This window comes from Carlito syrichta, unplaced genomic scaffold, assembly GCF_000164805.1.
Source record: "Carlito syrichta isolate Samal-C Ts95f unplaced genomic scaffold, Tarsius_syrichta-2.0.1 Scaffold91636, whole genome shotgun sequence".
In the NCBI taxonomy this organism is placed as follows: Eukaryota; Metazoa; Chordata; class Mammalia; order Primates; family Tarsiidae; genus Carlito; species Carlito syrichta.
The window spans coordinates 200,519-220,250 of NW_007035732.1; the positions used below are offsets into that span (position 1 = coordinate 200,519).

Sequence of the window (19,732 nt, forward strand, 5' to 3'; positions counted from 1 at the left end):
CGGCTGATTTTTTGATTTATTGTAGAGATGAGGTCTCCCTGCCCAGGTGGGTCTCGAACCGGTGGGCTCAGGCAATCCACTCACCTCAGCCTCCCAAAGGCGCAGGATTACAAGCTGAGCCACCGAGCCCAGTTTATAGCATAACTTTTAACAGATTGCTGTAGCTATTATTGTTTGTGATAGTTTTTTTTTTAAACAAAACTTATTAGTGAGAAAAAAAGAAAAAGGAAGAAGGAAGATTCATGACAGAAAGACTTGCCATGGGTAAGTTTTCAAAGAAGAAAAACCACCAATAGCTTTGTTTTTAAAACTTTAGTGTTGGATCAGTGTAAAGAAGAGGCAGGAATGACCTGGACCAACCAAAGCCCTGCTGCTTTATCCTCGCGTCCGACACCTTATTTCCACGACTGTCCCACCATGTCCAAGAGAAAACCTGACGGAGATGCTAAAGGAGATAAAGTCAAGATGTAGGATGAATCCCTGAGAAAATGTGCAAGGTTGTCTGCTAAACCTGCTCCTCCAAAGCCAGAGCCCAAGCCTAGGAAGGCCTCAGCTAAGAAGGAAGAGAAGGCACCCAAAGGGAAAAGCCGATGCTGGCAAGGAGGGAAATAACTCTGCAGAAAATGGGAGATGCCAAAACAGGCCAGACACAGAAAGCTGAAGGTGCTGGAGATGCCAAGTGAAGTATGTGCATTTTTGATAACTGTTCTTCTGGTGATTGTGTGGTTTGACATACCATTTTTTATAAAAATGTAGAATTTTGTTTTACTTCTTTTTTTTAAGCTATATTGTTAGCACACAGAGCACTTCATTGCTGTTTTTTGGAAAATGGGCATATGTCACTAATAGAATGTGTCTCCAAAGCTGGATTGATGTGGGGAAAACACCTTTCCCTTTTAGTTTTCAGAAACTTCCTCCTAGCTTCCAGGAGAAGGGATTCCCTGACATTGACACACATAGCCACCTTGGTACAAATGCTTTGTAGTGTGGAAAAGCAAGCTCATTTTTTATGTCCTCTTCTCCCTTTCTGCCTTCAGCATAGACTTAACTGCCTTAAACCCAGATATCTGTTGGGACCTGACCCCCAATAATTGGTTACCAGTATGTCAGTGTTTATAGATTGTGGATCTTCAGACAAGTTCTGCCATTTTCATTTCATTTCCTGAAAGTCAGGATCAGCTTGTGAAAAGTTGTCAAGCAATATTATAAATGTGAGATATCAACCCTCACTCTAAACTTTCCTTGTTCAGAGCATCAAACGAAGACTTCATTGGGTTTTATAATGGCTTTCTGATTTTGACAGTCCATTAAAGAAGGTAATTTGAAAGTTGTATACTGTTAACAATTGTCTGCCCATGTCCTGCCTGAAATATGACTTTTTATGAGCAGTATCTTTAATAAAGCTGAATACAGTTTGGCTTGGGAAATAAATAAATAAATAAAACTTTAGTATTGTGAGTTACAATGTAAAGACTATTTTGTGTTTGTCTGCGTACTTACTTTTTACCCCTTTGAGTTTTATATCTTCAAATGTTTCCTTTTTGTACATTAGTGCTTTTTTCTTTCAGGTTGAAGAACTCCCTTTAGCATTTCTCATTAGACAGGTCTAATGGTAGTGAAGTCTCTCAAATTTTTTGTTGTCTTGGAAAGATTTTATCTCTTTCATAGTTCAAGGTTATCTTTTCTGGACAAAGCATTCTTGGATAGCATTTTTTTTCTTTCAGCACTTTGAAAATATCATCCCACTCTCTGCCGACCTGTGTGGTTTCCACTGAGAAGTCTGTTGAAGCTCCTTTATGTGGTATTTGCTCCTCTTCTCTTGTTGCTTTTAGGATTCTCTCTTTGACCTCGATCTTTGAGAATTTGATCATTATATGCCTTGGGATAGTCTTATCTGAATCAGATTTTTTGGTATTCTCTGACCTTCCTGTTTTGGGATATTTATTCATTTTTCAAGTTTTGGAACTTTTTTTGTTATTTAAAAAATTTTTTTTATATTTTATTTTAAAGATGTGGGGTACAATTTAGGATTAGGTATGTATTATTTTTTTGAGTATACTTTCTACCTTTTGCTTTTGCTCAGTTTCTTCTTAGACAGCAATAGTTCATAGATTATTTTTTTTAGGTTATCTTCTCCATCTTGTAGGCAATTTCAAATAGCCTATCTTTGAACTCACTGATTTTTTCCACTGCTTGATCCATTATGCTCTTGAGTGACTCTAATAGATTTTTTTAGTTCAGTAACTGTATTTCTCAGTTCCAAGATTTGTTTGATTTTTAAAAATTATTTGAATCTCTTTGTTATAGTTTCTCTGATAAATTTCTGAATTACTTTTCTGTGTTATTTTGGATATTCTGATTTTCCTTAAAACTGCTATTTTAAATTCTTGGTCAGAGAGCTCCTATATTGCCATTTCATTAGGGTCAGTCACTAATTACTTGCTTTGTCCATTTGTGGAGGTTATGGTTCCTTGTTTGCTGTTGTTTCTTATGGACGTACGCTATGTCTTCATACTGAAGGATTTGTTATTTCTTCCAGACTCCTCTGTCTTCACTTGTTTTTTGTTGGACATATTTGCTTAGAGATTTTTTTGTAATCATCTGTTGAGTTTCTTTTTGTTGTTGTTCTACTAGGTCACTACCGCCTTATCAGCACTAGTTGCCACTGTAACCCGTGTGTGTCTCAGCTGTAGTAAATGATTAAAGCACTCACCTGTCCTGATGAAGGAGGTCCCAAGGAAGCTCTCATGGCAGCATAGGAAAGCTGGCTAATAGTTTGTGCCCAGGGAACCTGTGGAACATATCTCCTACAGTGTGGTGCTGCTGAACTGCCACTCTGATTTAGCATCTTCTTTGACTGAGTTACATGATACAGTGTTTGCGACTGGGGATGGTAGTCTTGCATCTCCCATTTGTCTATGACTGTCCACAGGGATATTTCTCCCTTTAGGCAATCATGATGCTTCCCTTAGGTTGAAGCAGAGGTGGGGCTTCTGTTAGATAACCCAGGATGGTAGAGAAACTGGTTGTTCACCTTGTTCTCGCCTTTTCTAGTATAGAAACCGTAAGTTAGGGGAGAGGTTGGAGAAGGAGAAGTCATGGATATGGACATCTCCATACTATCTCCTTGGAGTTTTTTCACTTCTCTGTGGCCCTGGAAACTGTTTCATCCTCATATTTGAGTTCTGGGGTATTGCTGGTGTTAATCTCAGTACTATATATTTGATTTTGGTTTTCTGTGTGTGTGAATGAGGTGAAACCAGCTTGCCTTCTGTGTTGTTAATTTGCAACCTAAAGTCTTTCAACTGGACTTTTAACATTGTTAATTGTGTCATATAATTTTTAAAAAATGTTTTAAGGTCTGTCAATATTTTTCTTACATGTTTTTTATTTTTAAACTCAGAAAATGCCTTCTTTAACCATGGTTTAAAATATTTTTATATAATTTATTTTAATACTAATAATTTATTTCTGTATAGTTTTAAAAAAATCTGTCTGTATTGTTTTTGAATATTGTGTGAAGTGTGTATGCATGGAGGGTGAAGGCTTAATTTAATATTTTTCTAATAAATCCACATTTATAAGATAGTTGTCTTTTTTCCTTATTTGAAATGAATCAAATATAGTCTAATGTAAAGTAAATTTTTATCCTGCATGGATCTGTTTCTAGGTGATGATCTATTCCCTTTCATTGAAATATTTTTCTTTTCCCACCCCACTAGTACCATGTCCTTCCTTCATTATTATTTTCAAAATTTTAATTGTTTTTTTCTTGCAAATGTTATTTTTTATATGAATTTTAAAAATCAACTTTTTGAGTTTCATTATAAAAATACTTTTGGGGTTTTGATTGGTTGTTCATTGAATTTATAATTAATCGGGGGAAAACTAACATTTGTGTGTTGGTACACACACACACACACACACACACACACACACACACACACACACTTTTTTTGAGTCAGGGTCTCTCTCTGTCTTTCAGGCTGGAGTACAATGGCACAGTCATGGCTCACTACAACATTGACCTCCTGGGCTCAGGTTATCCATCCCCCTCAGCATCTGGAATAGTTGATAACTGGGACTACAGGTGTGTGCCACTACATCCAGCTATTTTTATTTTTATTTTTTTTTAGAAACAAAAACTTGCTATGCAATCTAGGCTGATCTTGAACTCCTGGACTCAAGTGACCCGCCCACCTCTGCCTCCCAAAGTGCTGATATCACAGGCATAAGCCACTGCAACTGGCCTATGGGTTGGTTGGCCTATGTCTTCTTTTACATGGTTGAGTGGGGTTTTATAATATTAGAACAAGACTTTGAAATACTGGGTTCAATTTAACAGTTCTACAAGAGGTGTTATGGGAAAGGTATTTAACCTCACAGAATCTCAGTTTATTCATCTGAAAATAGCAATAGTAACAATAATAGTATATCACAGAGTTGTTGTGATTAAGAGATATATGGCATGAAAAGTGCTTAGATCACTACCTGGCGTGGCACAGTAAATGTATGCAATTGTTAGCTGTTATTATTTCTTCATATATGTTTTGGACATTTCTTGTTAGGTATACTTTTAGATATTTTATGACCCTTCTTGGCATTCAAATAAGATTTTTTTTCTCATTGTTTTTCTAATTGTTTATTTGTTAGTGTACAGATAAGAAAGTTACTGACTTTTGTCTGTTAATTTTCTAATTGGCCATTTATTTAACTCTTTTAATAGTTTTCAGTGAGATTTTCTATATAGTAATATCATCTGCAAATGGTGACATTTTTGTATCTTCTTATTACTCATACTTTGTGTTTATTTTTTCTTGTTTTAATTAATCGGCTCATTAAATAGAAGTGATAATAATAGGTATGCTTATTTGCTTTATATTTTGTCTTAATGACATTGTTTTATGTTTGGCTATTGTATGTGATATTTGTTCTAGTTATTATTCTTTTTAATCAATGACTTTCATGAAATTGAGAAATATATTTCTAGTTTATTGAGTACATTTTGTTTTATTTATTTTTCACATACAAAAGTGAGTGTTGAATTTTAGCACTTTTTGACATCTGTTGAGGTAATTTTCTTTTTTAATCTGCTAAAGTAGTGTATTATTATTATGTATTTTATGATGTTGAATCATTATTACATTTCACAAAGAAAATGACTTATTCTTTTACATCACTGTTCATTTTGCTGGTATTTTATTTAAGTTTTTTGCTTTTGTGTTTGCACATGAGACTGATCATAATCTTTCTAAACTCATTTTCTTATTAGTATTGGTATATACTATAATATACTATTATGGTAGCTTCATAGAAGGGTTGAGAATTTGTTCACCCGTTTCTATGATTTAGAAAGAGTTTAGAAAGAGGGACCTCATCAAATTGACAAGCTTCTGCAAAACCAAAGAAACCATCAAGAGATCGGGGAGACAGCCCACAGACTAGGAAAAAGTATTTGCCAACTCCATGTCTGACAAAGGTCTAACATCTAGGATCTACAAGGAACTCAAACGTGCTGAAAATAAAAACAAACAGCCCCATTATAAGGTGGGCAAAATATATGAATAGACAATTCTCAAAAGAAGACATACGAGCAGCCAACAGATACATGAAAAAATGCTCAGCCCACTAGTCATCAAGGAAATGCAAATTAAAACTATTCTGAGACACTGCCTAACTCCAATCAGAATGGCCATCATCAGTAACTCAAAAAATAACAGATACTGGAGAGGATGTGGTGAAAAGGGAACACTTCTACACTGTTGGTGGTAGTGCAAACTAGTACAGCCTCTGTGGAAAACAGTGTGGCGATACCTAAAAGTTCTAAAAATCGACCTTCCATATAACTCCGCAATCCCCCTACTGGGAATATACCCAGAAGAACTCAAATCACTCTATAGAAAAGATACCTGCACACGTCTGATTATCGCAGCATTGTTCACAATAGCAAGAACATGGAACCAACCGTGCTGCCGATCAAAAGAGGACTGGATAAAAAAATGTGGTATATATGCACGATGGAATATTACACAGCCATAAAGAAGAACAAAATCATGAACTTTGCAGCAACCTGAATGGACTTAGAGTCTGTAATACTGAGTGATCTTTCACAGAAACAAAGTGCTGAGTATCACATGTTCTCATAAGTGGACCTTGAACAACCACTACACTACTATAAAAAAAGGATTGACTGTAGCAGGAAACTGCAGAGGGGAGGGGAATGGAGAGGTATGACTGACAGTAGTGGAAATCTGCCTGGGGAAGGGCGGGCACACCTCATCAACAAGGGTACCTGCACAGTGAATATTTGTATACCTAACCCTGAAATGTACCCCACAATTTTAAAATTAAAAAATTAAAAAAAAAAAGTTTAAATGAGCCTTGTATTAGCCAGTAGATTTGGCAGAACTTCCCTGAAAGTCTTATGGTCTTACTACTTTTTTCATTACTTTATAATTGTGCTATGATTTGTTAAATCTGTTCAGATTTTGGAATTCTTGGGCTTAAATTTGTCATTTGTAATTTCTTATAAAAACAACCATTTTTTTTTTTTTAGTTTTTCCAATTTGTCAACATGGAGTTTTTGTAAAAGTTCTACTTTCTTCTGAGCCTATAGCTTTTCTTTTTATATGATGTATTTGCCATCTTTTTTTCTTGGTCAGAGCAATTTAATTGTTCTAGTTGTCTTTAAAAATGAAACAGTTTGGATTCTTTTTCTTAAATCCATTGGGATTATTTTTATTTTATATTTCTTTATTGTCTTACCTTTTCTGGGTATGTTTATTTTTCTATTTTTCTTTTTCTACTTCCTTTCTGTATCCTGAAGGTATATGTTTTAGTCATTGCCTTTCAATCTCATTTTCTAATCTAAATAATAAGGCTCTTACTTCCCCTCTGAATTATAGCTGTATTCTACAGGTTTCAAAATGTAGAACTTACTTGTTTATTTCTAAATAACTTGTAAATTTTATTTTGATTTCCTCCATAGTTAGGAGTTGCTTTCCAAAATTACTTTAAGAAAATCTACAAGTCCATAGGTTTGTTTCTTGGAGGAAAGGATCAAACATCCTTTTATTGTTGTTCTAACTTTATTGTGTGGTGATCAGAGAATCTAGACTATATTTTAGGTTTTCTTATGGCCTTCTGCCTTAAACATTCTTTAAAAATTTGAATCTCTTATGGGGACAGAGTTGTATCCATTTCTTTTAAGTATTTTAAAGTCAAACTTTTAAGGATTTTGATTGTTATTCAAATGTTCTTTTCTTCTTGTGTACTCAGTTTCTGAAAACAGTGTATAAGAATTTTCTGCAATGTTTATAGCTATGTCGATGTTTCTTGTATTTCTTCTGGTTTTTGCTATATGTTTCCAAGTAATTAGATTTGATTTATATATCATCCTAAGTGAACTTTTGTTAATATATGCTACTCCTTTATGTCTCAGTTAATACTTCTACTTTGTTTTTGTGTTTCTAGTGGTAACCCCTCTATACTTACTTTCTTTTGGTGAATATTTTTCTACGTATATTTTGCCACTGCTTTATTTCTAACAGTGTATTTTAGTTTGCTGCATATGAGCAGCATATAACTAGATTTGTTTGCTTAGTCTAAGTGCTTCTATTTTTTTATCTAATTCACATTTATTGTGACATCTGCTATAGTAGGACTTGCTCTGCTTTCTTAAATAGTGTTTTGTATTTACCTTTTTTCTTTTGTTGTTGTTTAATGCCTTCTTTGCTCTTTATTTGGTTGTTTTTTTTTTCTGCTTTATTTTTCCTTTCCCCTTTGTGAAAATGATTGAATTGTGATTTTTTTTTCCCTTCCCTAAGGGAAAAGTTTATTTTTTTCATTCCAATAGTTTCAGAGTAGTTTTTCCACTATATTCTTTCAGTGGGTTACTTCTACATTTTAAATATTATTTTATTGTCAAACAATAAAGTTAATTAGTATCTATATCATCTCACAAATAAGGTAAGACCTTAGTATGCTTTCAGTTCTCTTCCTTCCCAGTTTCATCCCTTAAAATTGTTTTATCTAGGGTTTCACATTTTTGTAGTATTTTATCATGTTCTTCACTATCAATTATTTAGACTAAACTATAAGATTTAATTTTTTATTTTTGCTGTGACTGTGTGTTTCATCCCATATCCTCTTCTTTCTTCGATTTATTAATTTGCTGCATTATATTTTATTATTTTAAAATATTTTATCTTAAAGATGTGGGGCACAATTCAGGATTAGGTATACAAGCGTTATATTTTTTTTTTTTTGAGTTGCACTCTGTCGCCCAGACAAGAGTGCAGTGGCCGCTCCCGGCCACTGCAGCCTCGACTTGCTGGGCTCTGGCGATCCTTCCGCCTCAGCCTTCTGAGTAGCCGGAATGGCAGGCACGCACTACCACGCCCGGCAGATTTTTTTATTTATTGTAGAGTTGAGGTCTCGCTGCCCAGGCGAGTCATGAACCCGCGGGCTCAGGCAATCCAATCCTCCCAAAGGCGCAGGATTACAGGCAAGCATTATGTTTTCACATAATTCCTTCAGAGTCTGTTGGACTCTGTTGAAAGTTGGAAGCTTTGTATCATTAAAAGTTTCCATTTTTTCCTTCCATCTCCCTATTTGTTTACATGGATAGAGAAATATTAGCTGAAAAAATAGTTTCCCTTGAAACATATTGCTTCTTTGACTTCTTGAATTCATGTTGATAAGTCTGATGTAGATGTGGTTACCGAATTTTTGTAGATTACTCATTTTTTCCCTTGGAGAAATTTTAGGATTTTTCTCTTACCTTTTATTGATTCCCAATGTGTGCTTATCAGTGGATCTTATCTTTTCTTAATTTTTCATACTCAGCAATTGGAAGACTCTTCTAACTTGCTAATTTCATATTGGCTCTGCCTTCAAAATATTTAACAGATTAAACTCCAAACACCATCTCTACTGCTACAATCCAACTTTAAGCCACCATCATATCTCACCCCAGTTATTGCAGTAGACCTCCCACTCCAGTCCACTGGTCTTCCTACTTTCACCTTGGCCTTCTAAAACCTATTTCAACCTCACCCCTCGGTAGTAGCCTGGACAGTCTTTTCAACCTCACCCCTCGGTAGTAGCCTGGACAGTCTTTGCGTGTGTGTGTGTGTGTGTGTGTGTGTGTGTGTGTGTGTGTGTGTGTTGTGAGTTGTGAGTTGGAGTCTCACTCTGTTGCCCAGGCTGGAGTGCAGTGGCGTGCTCATGGCCACCCCAGCATCAACTTGATGGGCTCCCGTGATTCTTCTGCCTTAGCCTTCCAAGTAGCTGGATCTACAGGCATGCACTACCACACCTGGCTAATTATTTTTCATTTATTGTAGAGACGAGGTCTTGCCAAGTTGCCCGGATTGGCCTCGAACCCGCTGGCTCAGGCAATCCACTTGCCTCGGCCTCCCAAAGTGCTGGGATTACAAGCTGAGCCTCTGAGCCTGGCTGACAATCTTTTAAAAACTCTTTGTACAAAAGTCTCCAATGACTTCTCATTTCACCCAGAGAGAAATCGTGTTTACAGTGTTCTGCAGCAGGCTGTGGATACCTATGCTCTCTCAGGCCACCTTCCCCTTTTCTCCCTCCTCTCTGGGCTCACAGGCTTCTTAATAATCTTCCTTAGATTTCAGCAAGAGGCTAATATGTATTATCAGACTAACAATCTGATTCCATCAATGTATTTTTTTCAAAAAATAATTCCTTTACATAATGACATGGTCTATTGGTAAAGACATGAAGTTAATAAGAATAGCTGGAGGATATTGGCTGTCTAATGCCATATAACTTATTCTATATAGTGAGGTACATACAGAATTAGAAAACATGGCATGAGATCCTTGAGTCCAGCTCTGTAGGAGCAAATCGAAGAGACCAGAGCCCTAGCTCATATACTATCACGTGGCTTGAGTTGTGGCAAGTTATCTACGGGCACTGAACAGTATTCTCGCTTATGAAATGAGGCTATACCATCATCTACTTCATATGACTGCTATAGAGATAGAATAGGCACAGTATCCGGCACATGGAAAAATCTCAGTATATATTTATTTATTTATTTTTGAGTTGGAGTCTCACTCTGTCGCCTAGACTGGAGTGCAGTGGCCGCTCCCGGCCACCGCAGCCTCAACCTGCTAGGCTCCGGCGATCTTTCCACCTCAACCTTCCACATAGCTGGAACTACAGGTGCACGCTATCACGCCCGGCTGATTTTTTGATTTATTGTAGAGATGAGTTCTCGCTGCCCAGGCAGGTCTCGAACCCGTGGGCTCAGGCAATCCACTCAGCTCAGCCTCCCAGAGGCGCGGGATTACAGGTTGAGCCACCAAGCCTGGCCTCCTTTTTTCTACAACACCTCTTTCTAGCACTGTCATGCTCTGGAAAGTAAGTCAGTGTCTGGTACATAGCAAACAACAAATTAATTAAATTCAGGTGAACTGTATTAAATGTCAGTATCTCAATGATTTTCCAAGGATTTGCCCAATATTTTCATTGGAAGGTGTTTGTACTCTCAGTGTGAGTTCTAATGTCATCCATCCCTGGAAATCATTGGGGATCTTACATTAAGATGAGATAATTTAGAAGCTTTTTGTAAAATGCTTCTATTACCTTTGAAATCTCTTTTGAATTCCAAACTGTGAAGGCCTGGTCCCCATCGCATTTTTTCTGATTCCCTTTTTTGGAGGTCAAGTCCATCTTTTCATTTTTTTAAAACAATTATTTTATTTTATTTTATTTTAAAAATGTGGGGTACAAATGAGGATTAGGTACATACATGGTCATCATACAGGTAAAGTATGCGTACCCTTATTGATGTTATGTGTCCCCTCCTCCCTGGCAGTGTCCCACTACTGCCAATCCCTTTCTTATAGTATTATAGTATTCCTATATGTATTATGATAAATGTTCAGAGTCCACTTATGAATGAGTGCATGTGGTACTCAGATCTTTGTTTCTGTGATAAATCACTATTATAGACTCTAATTTCATCCAGGTTGCTGCAGAGTTCATAATTTTGTTTTTCTTTTTGGCTGCATAATATTCCATCATGTAAATGTACCACATTTTCTTTATCTAGTCCACTGTCAATGGGCAGCACGCTTGGTTCCATGTTTTTGTTGTTGTGAATAATGCTGCAATAAACATGCATGTGCAGATATCTTTATTATAGAGTGATTTGAGTTCCTCTGGGAATATTCCCAGAATAGGGATTACTGGGTGGCATGGAAGGTTGATTTTTAGATTTTTTAGAAATCACTACACTGTTTTCCACAGAGATTGTACTAGTTTACATTCCCACCAACAGTGTAGAAGTATTCCCTTTTTCCCACATCCTCTCCAGCATCTGTTGTCTTTTGAGTTATTGATGATGGCCATCCTGACTGGAGTTAGGTGGTATCTCAGTGTGGTTTTAATTTGCATTTCTTTGATGATTAGTGAGACTGAGAATTTTTTTCATGTATCTGTTGGCTGCTCGTATGTCTTTATCTGAGAAGTGTCTATTTATATCTTTTGCCCATTTTTAAAATAGGACTGTTTGTTTTTTTCTTTCAGCACGTTTGAGTTCCTTGAAGATCCTGGATGTTAGACCTTTGTCAGATTTACAATTGGCAAATATTTTTTCGCATTCCATGGGCTGTCTCTCTACTGTCTTGAACATCTTTCCATTTTACCTGGTCTATTGTGCTTGTGATTTCCTTGTGCACATGTTATTTTCAGTGACTTACTGTTTGCTAAACGTTGTAAATATTACACATATCAATTTACTAAGAAACTTCAAAAAAGCACAGGCTCTAGTAAAATAGTAAAAAAGTCATATCATGGAATTGACTTTCATCAAAGGGGCCTGCCCTTTCCCTGAAATTTACCATGACACAGGATCTCAGGCAGTTAGAGAAAACCATCCCCCAAACAGCTCAGAGAGTGAGAATATAATGCAGAGTAATGGTGTTGAAAGTCTGTGCTAAGTAATGTTTTGAAATTTAGGTGCCACATTGCCAGCATGTTTCTGAGTTGACAGTCCTTGGGCAGCATTCCATAATGTCTCTAGTTTATGTCTTAACTGAGCTGACTGGGAACACATCAGAAGTTACAGCTTCCAGTTGTTCTAATGTGCTACTTGCCAAACCGTTGGTGTCACAAAGGAAGCATTTCCATTACTTCATGTAGCTTATAACTTTTCTTTTAAATTACCTCTTGGAGGTAATTTCTTTTAGGTATAATCTATGCTAGGATTACATTTGGTTATCCCCTTCAAAGTTCAGGATTTAAACTAGTTAAAAATCTTTATGTACTTCTTTGCATTCAAAATAATATAAACCTTGTTAATTTCAACTTCAGGAAGCCTTCAGAGATTTTGTAAGGACTTGAGCAATAGCTTAGAAAACAATTTGGATTGTAATATATAGTATTTTCATGAATAAAAATGTGGCACTTTTGAGACATTGCAAAAAGGACCTAATTTAGCCTAGAGTAATTTTCTCAACTCTGTACCTTACAAAGGTTGCTCAGTTGTTGGGCTGGATGGGGATCTTTTGTCTATATGTCCACATAATGTAGAGGTTGTATGTCTCAGATGGTGTCCTCAGTCCAAACTTACTCACCTGTGAGAGACTGGTCTCCTTCCCTCTTTTAGGCAACCTGCCATACATACCACACAGTCAACTAGGTCTACCAGGCAGTGGTTTCCAAACCTGGAAGAGCTGAAGGAATCACCTTACTCAACTTTTAACAATTTACATTTCCAGACTATAGCTATGGAGAATCTGAATCACTAGAAGTGGCCTTGGCCAGGGGCCCCTACTTCCTGGCCCCTCTCCTGTCCTTAACACAGTTTGGTGGCCACAGTACGGCAATGCACCCATGATATGCTGTATGTGGAGTAACATTTAAAATGGCAGCAGAATAATGTGGATAAATTGGGGGGAAAAGAGGGCACAGCAACAACTAGAGGCTAAATTATTATAGACTGTTAAGAATATCCAATGCAGCAGGGAACAAAAGCATTGATTCTACTTCATCTCCTGTTACTATATAGTAAATTCCCTACATACGAACCTTCAAGTTACGAACTTTAAGGATGGTCACCTGTGTTCTTTTATGTATTATTTCTCTCCACCAGATGTCGTTATAACCTGTAAAATACGTACAGTACTATATAGCTGATTATGTTAGTTAGGTATCTAGGCTAACTTTGTTGGACTTAAATTGGATTTACAAATGTAATCTTGGAAAGGAACTTGTTTGCATGTTGGGGACTTCCTGTATTCTATAGATTACAAAGCCGGGTTTTGCCTTGATATTCTTCTCTCTTCTTCCCCACATCTGTCATGTGACTGTGTGTGTGTGTGTGTGTGTTTGTGTGTGTGTGTGTTTGTGTGTGTGTGTGTATGTGTGTATGTATCTTGGAGAGTTTGTTCTGTCTTTTCTTTTCTTCAGTTTCTTATCACAGCCAGTTAAATAGAATGTGAGAGAAAAAGATAGATATATGGACACTTCCGGTAAAGTGTAAGGAGACAGAAAAGAACAACATTTAGGATAAAACAAGAAGAAAAACTCTTGAAGAATATATGGAAAGCAGTTCCTGTGAGTGTAGAGTAACAGTATTTTTTTCTTTGATCTTCTGAAGATATCCTGACTACTTAGCAGATTTGTATCTCATTTTCCCAAGTGGATGTCTTTATTTATAAAGACTGATAGCATTGTCACTGAAGGTGATCATTCATCAAAAAGTTCTTCTTACATAGGGAATCTTCTAATGTTCTTTCCAAATTAAGCCAGGGAAGTCTGGCATGATTGTCATTTATTCAACAAATATTTATTGACAAGAATACAAGCAACATGACAAAGAAATAAACAGGCAATGACAACATGGAGTGGCAAGTGCTGTGACAGGGAAGGTACAGAGGGTGGGTGACACAAAGGAGTACTCTTCACCACTCCTGGGGAGTGGGGGAAGGCTTTCCAAGGAAGTGAGATCTCAAGGTTGCATCTTGCAGGGTGAAGAGTTGCTCACCAAGAGTGACTGAGGAGTTGAATATGCCAAGGCTTATGACTGGAGAACTGAGGGCGGTCCTGTCTGGACAGAAGCTGGCAAGAGATGAGGCTGGGAGTTAAGTGGAAGTCAGATCTTAATGCTTCACACAAAGAAGCTCAAGTTTTACAATGGGGCAGTCCATTTTACATATGGTTTTTATATTTTAGTTGTATTTGTCTTCACAAATAAGACATCACAGGTAAGAAGTGTTACCATTCTGTTTGTCACAAATAAACAGAAAGTTGTAAAAGTAGGCATGTGAACAGAAGTGGGTCATCACATCTGGTGCCTATCCTCAGAAAGGTTTGCTTGCAGAATTGGTCCATGACCAGCTTTTGGGAACTTGGCTGGTAAACAGTTGCCTGCAGTGATATAAGACTTTTCCCAACTGACAAGTGTGGCTTGCTCTGTCTAGACGTGAAAACAATATGGTGTAGGCGGAAAACCTGCTTTCCTTCTGGAACTTTAATATGTACTAGGCCAAAGGTGCCTGTGTGACCAGCTTCCAGAAAAATCTTGGATGCCAGGTCTCTAATGAGCCATCTTAGGCAGAAACATCACATGTATGTCATCGCGTTTTCATAGCTGGAAGGAGTGTGCAGTGTATGACCCTTCATGAGAGGGAGGAAACATAAGAAAGCTGGCACATGGATTCTTCTAGGCTCTACCTGTCTTCCCCCCTTATGAGCCAGTGTATGTCCTTAGTACAACACTGTGATAAATCTTAGCCATGAGTCCAATTATGGGCTAAGGCCCACGAGTCGTATTTTCAGTGACTCGCCTAACATAGGGGGTATCATGAGGATCCCCAACATGTGTGCTAAAATAGTTACTGAATGAGGGAATGAATTGAGCAGTCAAAAAGAGGTATTAGTGTCTATATATATTATATATATGTAAATATGTGTGTGTGTGTGTGTGTGTGTGTATTTTTAGCTAAGATTTTTTTAGCCAGTCTGATTTCTTACCATATGTCTCACATTCTCAAACTTGGCTCTAAATTACTTTTGACTTCTGTCTTCAAGTGATAGAGATGTGTCAGCTTTGAGAGAGTCAAAAGCAAGAGCTACTCTCAAAGAACTAAAAACTGTGCTTCCATATGATCCATCAATCTCTACCCAGAGGAACATGAATCACTCTACCAAAAAGACACCTGCACACACGTTTGTTGCCACACTATTCACAATAGCAAAAGTGTGGAACCAACCCAGATGCCCATCAAAAGTGGACTGGATAAAAAAAAATGTGGTACATATACACGATGGAATATTATGCAGCCATAAAGAAGAACAAAATCATTGTCTTTGCTGCAATTTGGACGCAGCTGGAGACCATCATACTAAGTGTTCTGTCACAGAAACAAAGAACTGAATACTGCATGTTCTCACTCATAAGCCTGCCCTCATCACTGGTCATACTAGCACAAGGATGGGACGGCAAGTGCTGGACACTGTTAGGGGGGAGAGGGAGGCAGAGGGATGGGGCCACATGGCTCATTAGAGACACTGAGTACCTGGTCCATTATCAGGCAGGGAGCTGCTAACTCTAAGAACAATTTCAAATCAGGAGATCCAGAAAGGATTTAAATAATGGCAAGCATCCTAAGGTAATATCTTTCCTTTTAACAGATGAGAACATACTTGTGCAGCTTCTGATATTATAAAAGCAACCACGTCATAGTGCAACACCTTAATGCAACTGGCCTATTTTGTTATGTTAAAAAAATATGTTAGTATTTATGAAATGATAGCAATGGACTAGATATTTTTATATAACTTGCACTGAAAAAATTCTACTCAAGATTTACTTTAAAAGACTTTCTTTTTAAACAGTTTTAAAATCAAGTCCTGACTTACGGCTTCATCTTAACTGTGAAAATTCCCTGGAACTCCGTCCTATCTTATAGAATTACTGGCAGTAGTGTCGTCCTGTTAAGTAGTGCCCCTCCGACAGCCTTAATTTTTTTTTTCTATTATCTTTGTCTCAATCTGGACTGAGGCAGAATTGTAAAAATAGCGTGTTTACTGCTCCCTGCTCTCTGTATGACCTTGTAGTCTTTCTTAGTAGCCTTTTCTCCATCCCAGTGGTAAAGAACACCACTTCTTAAGAATGGCTAGACTTGTTTTTGGTCTTTATTTCTTGTCTAATTGGAAGGGATTTACAGTTTATAAATGAACTTTAATATGGAAGGTCCCTGGAGTTATTCATATACAGTGACATGGCGATTTCCCAAGTTGCAATTCTACAAGAGTAGCTTTCTTCAGAGGCTCTTTGCATAGTTTCTGCTCCCATTTTGTTGCCTTCCCAGCCTTTATTTTTCTCTTCTTTTTTTTACTTATCACATCTCATCAGATTCCTTCCCTCAGCTGGTCATAAATACTCATTTTAATATTTATTGCCCTTATGGAATGAAGTTTTATGATTCTTGTTCAGAGTTTTAAAAGCAAATGAAACCTTTTTTTTTACTGTATTTCTCTGTTTACAGTGATTTAATGGAAATTCTTTTCACTTATAGAAGTCTAGATTCTTTTTGTTATGTTCGAATAGGAAGATTTCGGGTTTTTTTTTTTTTTTTACTTGATGTTGTCCTCCTGGGTCAATCGCTTTAATGGAAAGTATGTATTCGATTGCTAATATAAGTTTACTTAGAATCTGTTGGTTGCCACCAAAAGTTCAGCTCTAACCAAGTGTAGGCTCTTTATGGGGCCCCTTGGATTTAGAGGCTTAATGAAGTGAGTGTTGTAAGATTTGCTGGTGTTTGTGGCATCACTGGTTTTAAAAGAAGAGTTCCTGAAGCTTCTAATAGTAACCGTAATAACCTGATAGTCTTTTTTTTCTTCTCAAAGAGATATCATTGTGTCCTCTCTATTGTGACCTTTTGTGTTTTCATTTTAGTTTTCCAGAAAGATGGTCATTCAGAGCTTACACATCTGTTCTGTATTTTGATCCATGGATGAGAATATTCATTCAAGCCAAAAGAGTTAAAACTAAACACCTATGTTATTGCCTCTACAGACCCAGGTAACTCACCTTTCTTCAGTTATCCTCATAGAGTTTTTATTTATTTGGCAGTAGCAGCAACACACAGTAGTGAACTTGCAAGGTTAGATGATCATTTCAAGTAGAAATTTGTTTTTTGCTTCAGTAAATCTCAAGTATTTTGACTGTAATTAGTTCCATTAAAAGGTCACGGTTCACTTAGATTTTCTGTTTACACAACATGTTTGAACTATTAAGCAATATGCATACATGTTTATGATATTATGCATATAGATGAATATATTTATAAATACATATCTGGTTCTTTAGTATTTTATTTCTTTTTATACTTTAGCATAAACCTTTTTAAAGTTTACATTTGTGTATAATAAAATCTATCTTGTCCAACTATGTATGCAGTCAGAACTGCAATTTTTTTGATGTGGTTCCTGGGTGGTCATTTATTTATACACCAAACATTTATCATATTCTTCTGTGAGTCTGAGATTGTTCTAGTTACAAAGCACAAGAAAGATAAGATTAATCTAGTTTTGAGGCTTAGTATCTGTTGGAAGAAACATTTAATGCTTGCATACTGTCTCTATATGTGTCTTTTTACCTGCACTATTTCATTTGATTTCTGCAGTGACACTGTGGGTTAGGTTTTATCATCAGCATTATAGAGATAAGGAAATGTCAAAACTGGAAAATAGCTCAAATCTTGTGGCTCCAAATTCTTTACTAATCCAAATTTTTTGCTTCTTCCCTTATATAACATTAACTCTTTGTAATATACCTACATTTGTCTTCTTGTCTTATTTTCATGAAAAAGCAGTTGCTGTCCTGGGGCCTTGCAATCACTTATGTAGATATTAATATTAAAAATTATAGATCTCTGCATCTTATTCCCTGACCAGACCACCAATGGATTACTCATTTCCTTTTGATTACTAATTGTACTGCAGATCATCTTTGGAAAATAAAGTATATCAAGCCTGAGACTTTCCCTATAAATTAGTCTGTTCATTCCCTAATAAATATCAAAGCAGTGTTTCCTTTTCTTTTCTTTCTTTCTTTTTTTTTTTTTTTTTTGAGGCAAAGAAAGAAAAGTTTATTTAGAAGTAAATTAGAGAGAGAAAAAGAAGGAAGAGAGAAGATTCACCTTCTCAAGGTTGGGGAGGAAGCATGGTGACAGCCAGGAAGCATGGTGACAGCCATAGCTCAAAGAGCACATGGCCACACCAGAGTCTAGCAAGACAATGGCTATGTTTCCTCTTCATCTGTCTCATTCTTCTGGGAAGAACCAGGGGTGTCTGGGATCAATCAATATTGCTGATCTTTCCAAAATAATGATTTCTCTCAGCGAGACTGGGTAAAAAAACGGTTTAAGCCAATGGAAAATGTGGACTTGTCTCTATTTTATAAGGGAATTACAGTAATTTGAATTTAATCGACCAAAATTACTCATATCAAGTGATGGCTGTTTCCCATTTGAGTGTATTTTTTATTCATTTTTCATAGAGATATTCTTATATGTGTATATTACCAGGACGTAAGTATAATGTGTATATATATGCATGTGTATATATATTTCCCTAAAATAAGTTTAAGGAGGTTTGAACCTTTGCCAAGTTTCATTTGACGCTCTGATAAACTGTTAAATCTGATATTTGGTATCTACAGTACGGAAAGATTTATTTTTTATGTCATTATATTTTAGGACTTTGCCATATTTTACTTACATATAATTTTCCTCTCCGGTTTTCTGGTTGCAAAAGTCTGGCATAAAAAATATGAGTAATTTCCTCCATGTTATCCCATCCCTAATGGGATAACTAACCCCTACACCTTTTTTTTCTTCCCTAAAAGGCACTGTAGCGCTAATGACTCTGTTAGAACAGATTAAGAGCTGGTATTGGCCCTATTTGAGTGACATAGAGGCATTTAAAGGGTATTAAAAAGTGATTAACTACTCTGTCTACTTGGCCACGCTGGCTATAATAAACTTCTGAAATTGCAGGAGACTTGCTGGCATCTTTGACTCAGTGTTTTCATGACTGTGAGGTTATGGAGACCCGAAACAACAGCCCAGGGTTGCCCAGGATATACCCAGGCTCTACTGAATTTTCTTTGCTGGGTATAACAAGCATTTGCTTCTCTAGGCGTGGGTTTTTAAGACTTCCCTGTTGGACAGACTTTAGGGACAAGCTACTTCAGAGGACTTTGGCTGCTCTCATAGCTTTCTTTGGTTGAATGCTAGCCCCTGGTCCAATTAGTAGATTTAATGACCAGAAAATTTGAAATCCAGTGTGTCCAGGACAGCAAATTTGTTTTCTTTACACAGACATGGCATGCAGTGTAGCAACTCAGAGAGGGCCATGAGTTTGGCATAAGATTAATGAAGTTGTTTATGCTATCCATAGTGGAAGGGACTCCCACCCAAGATGAGTACACATTTGTCCCTGGAGGAGTCTCGCTTGTTGAAGAAATTATGACTTTGGGAAGAGTTTCAGCTAGGTGATTTCTCAGGTCTCTTTCAACATAAAGATTTTTATGAGTCTGTAATTCTTGGAGTCTTAAATATTGTGTATCTGTACAGACAAGTTATTAGATGGCTATGTTACTTCATCTTAGGCAAAAACATTACTGGTTTTCTTTGACTTTGAGTTCTCTAGTAGAGAAGTATTTATACAGACATTAAATTGC

At 36.7% G+C, this 19,732-nt stretch overlaps 1 protein-coding gene across 1 annotated transcript in view; it reads left to right on the top strand.

Moving 5' to 3' along the window:
- Positions 1 to 19,732, top strand: part of LOC103262111 (MORC family CW-type zinc finger protein 1) — a gene marked incomplete at its 3' end in the record, with an annotated part of 81,438 nt that overhangs the window by 49,111 nt on the left and 12,595 nt on the right. Inside the window, exon 9 of the mRNA XM_008059722.1 lies at positions 16,943 to 17,068. Within this exon, the coding sequence (XP_008057913.1) occupies positions 16,943 to 17,068 (126 nt within the window). The remainder of the gene's footprint in view (positions 1 to 16,942; positions 17,069 to 19,732) is intronic.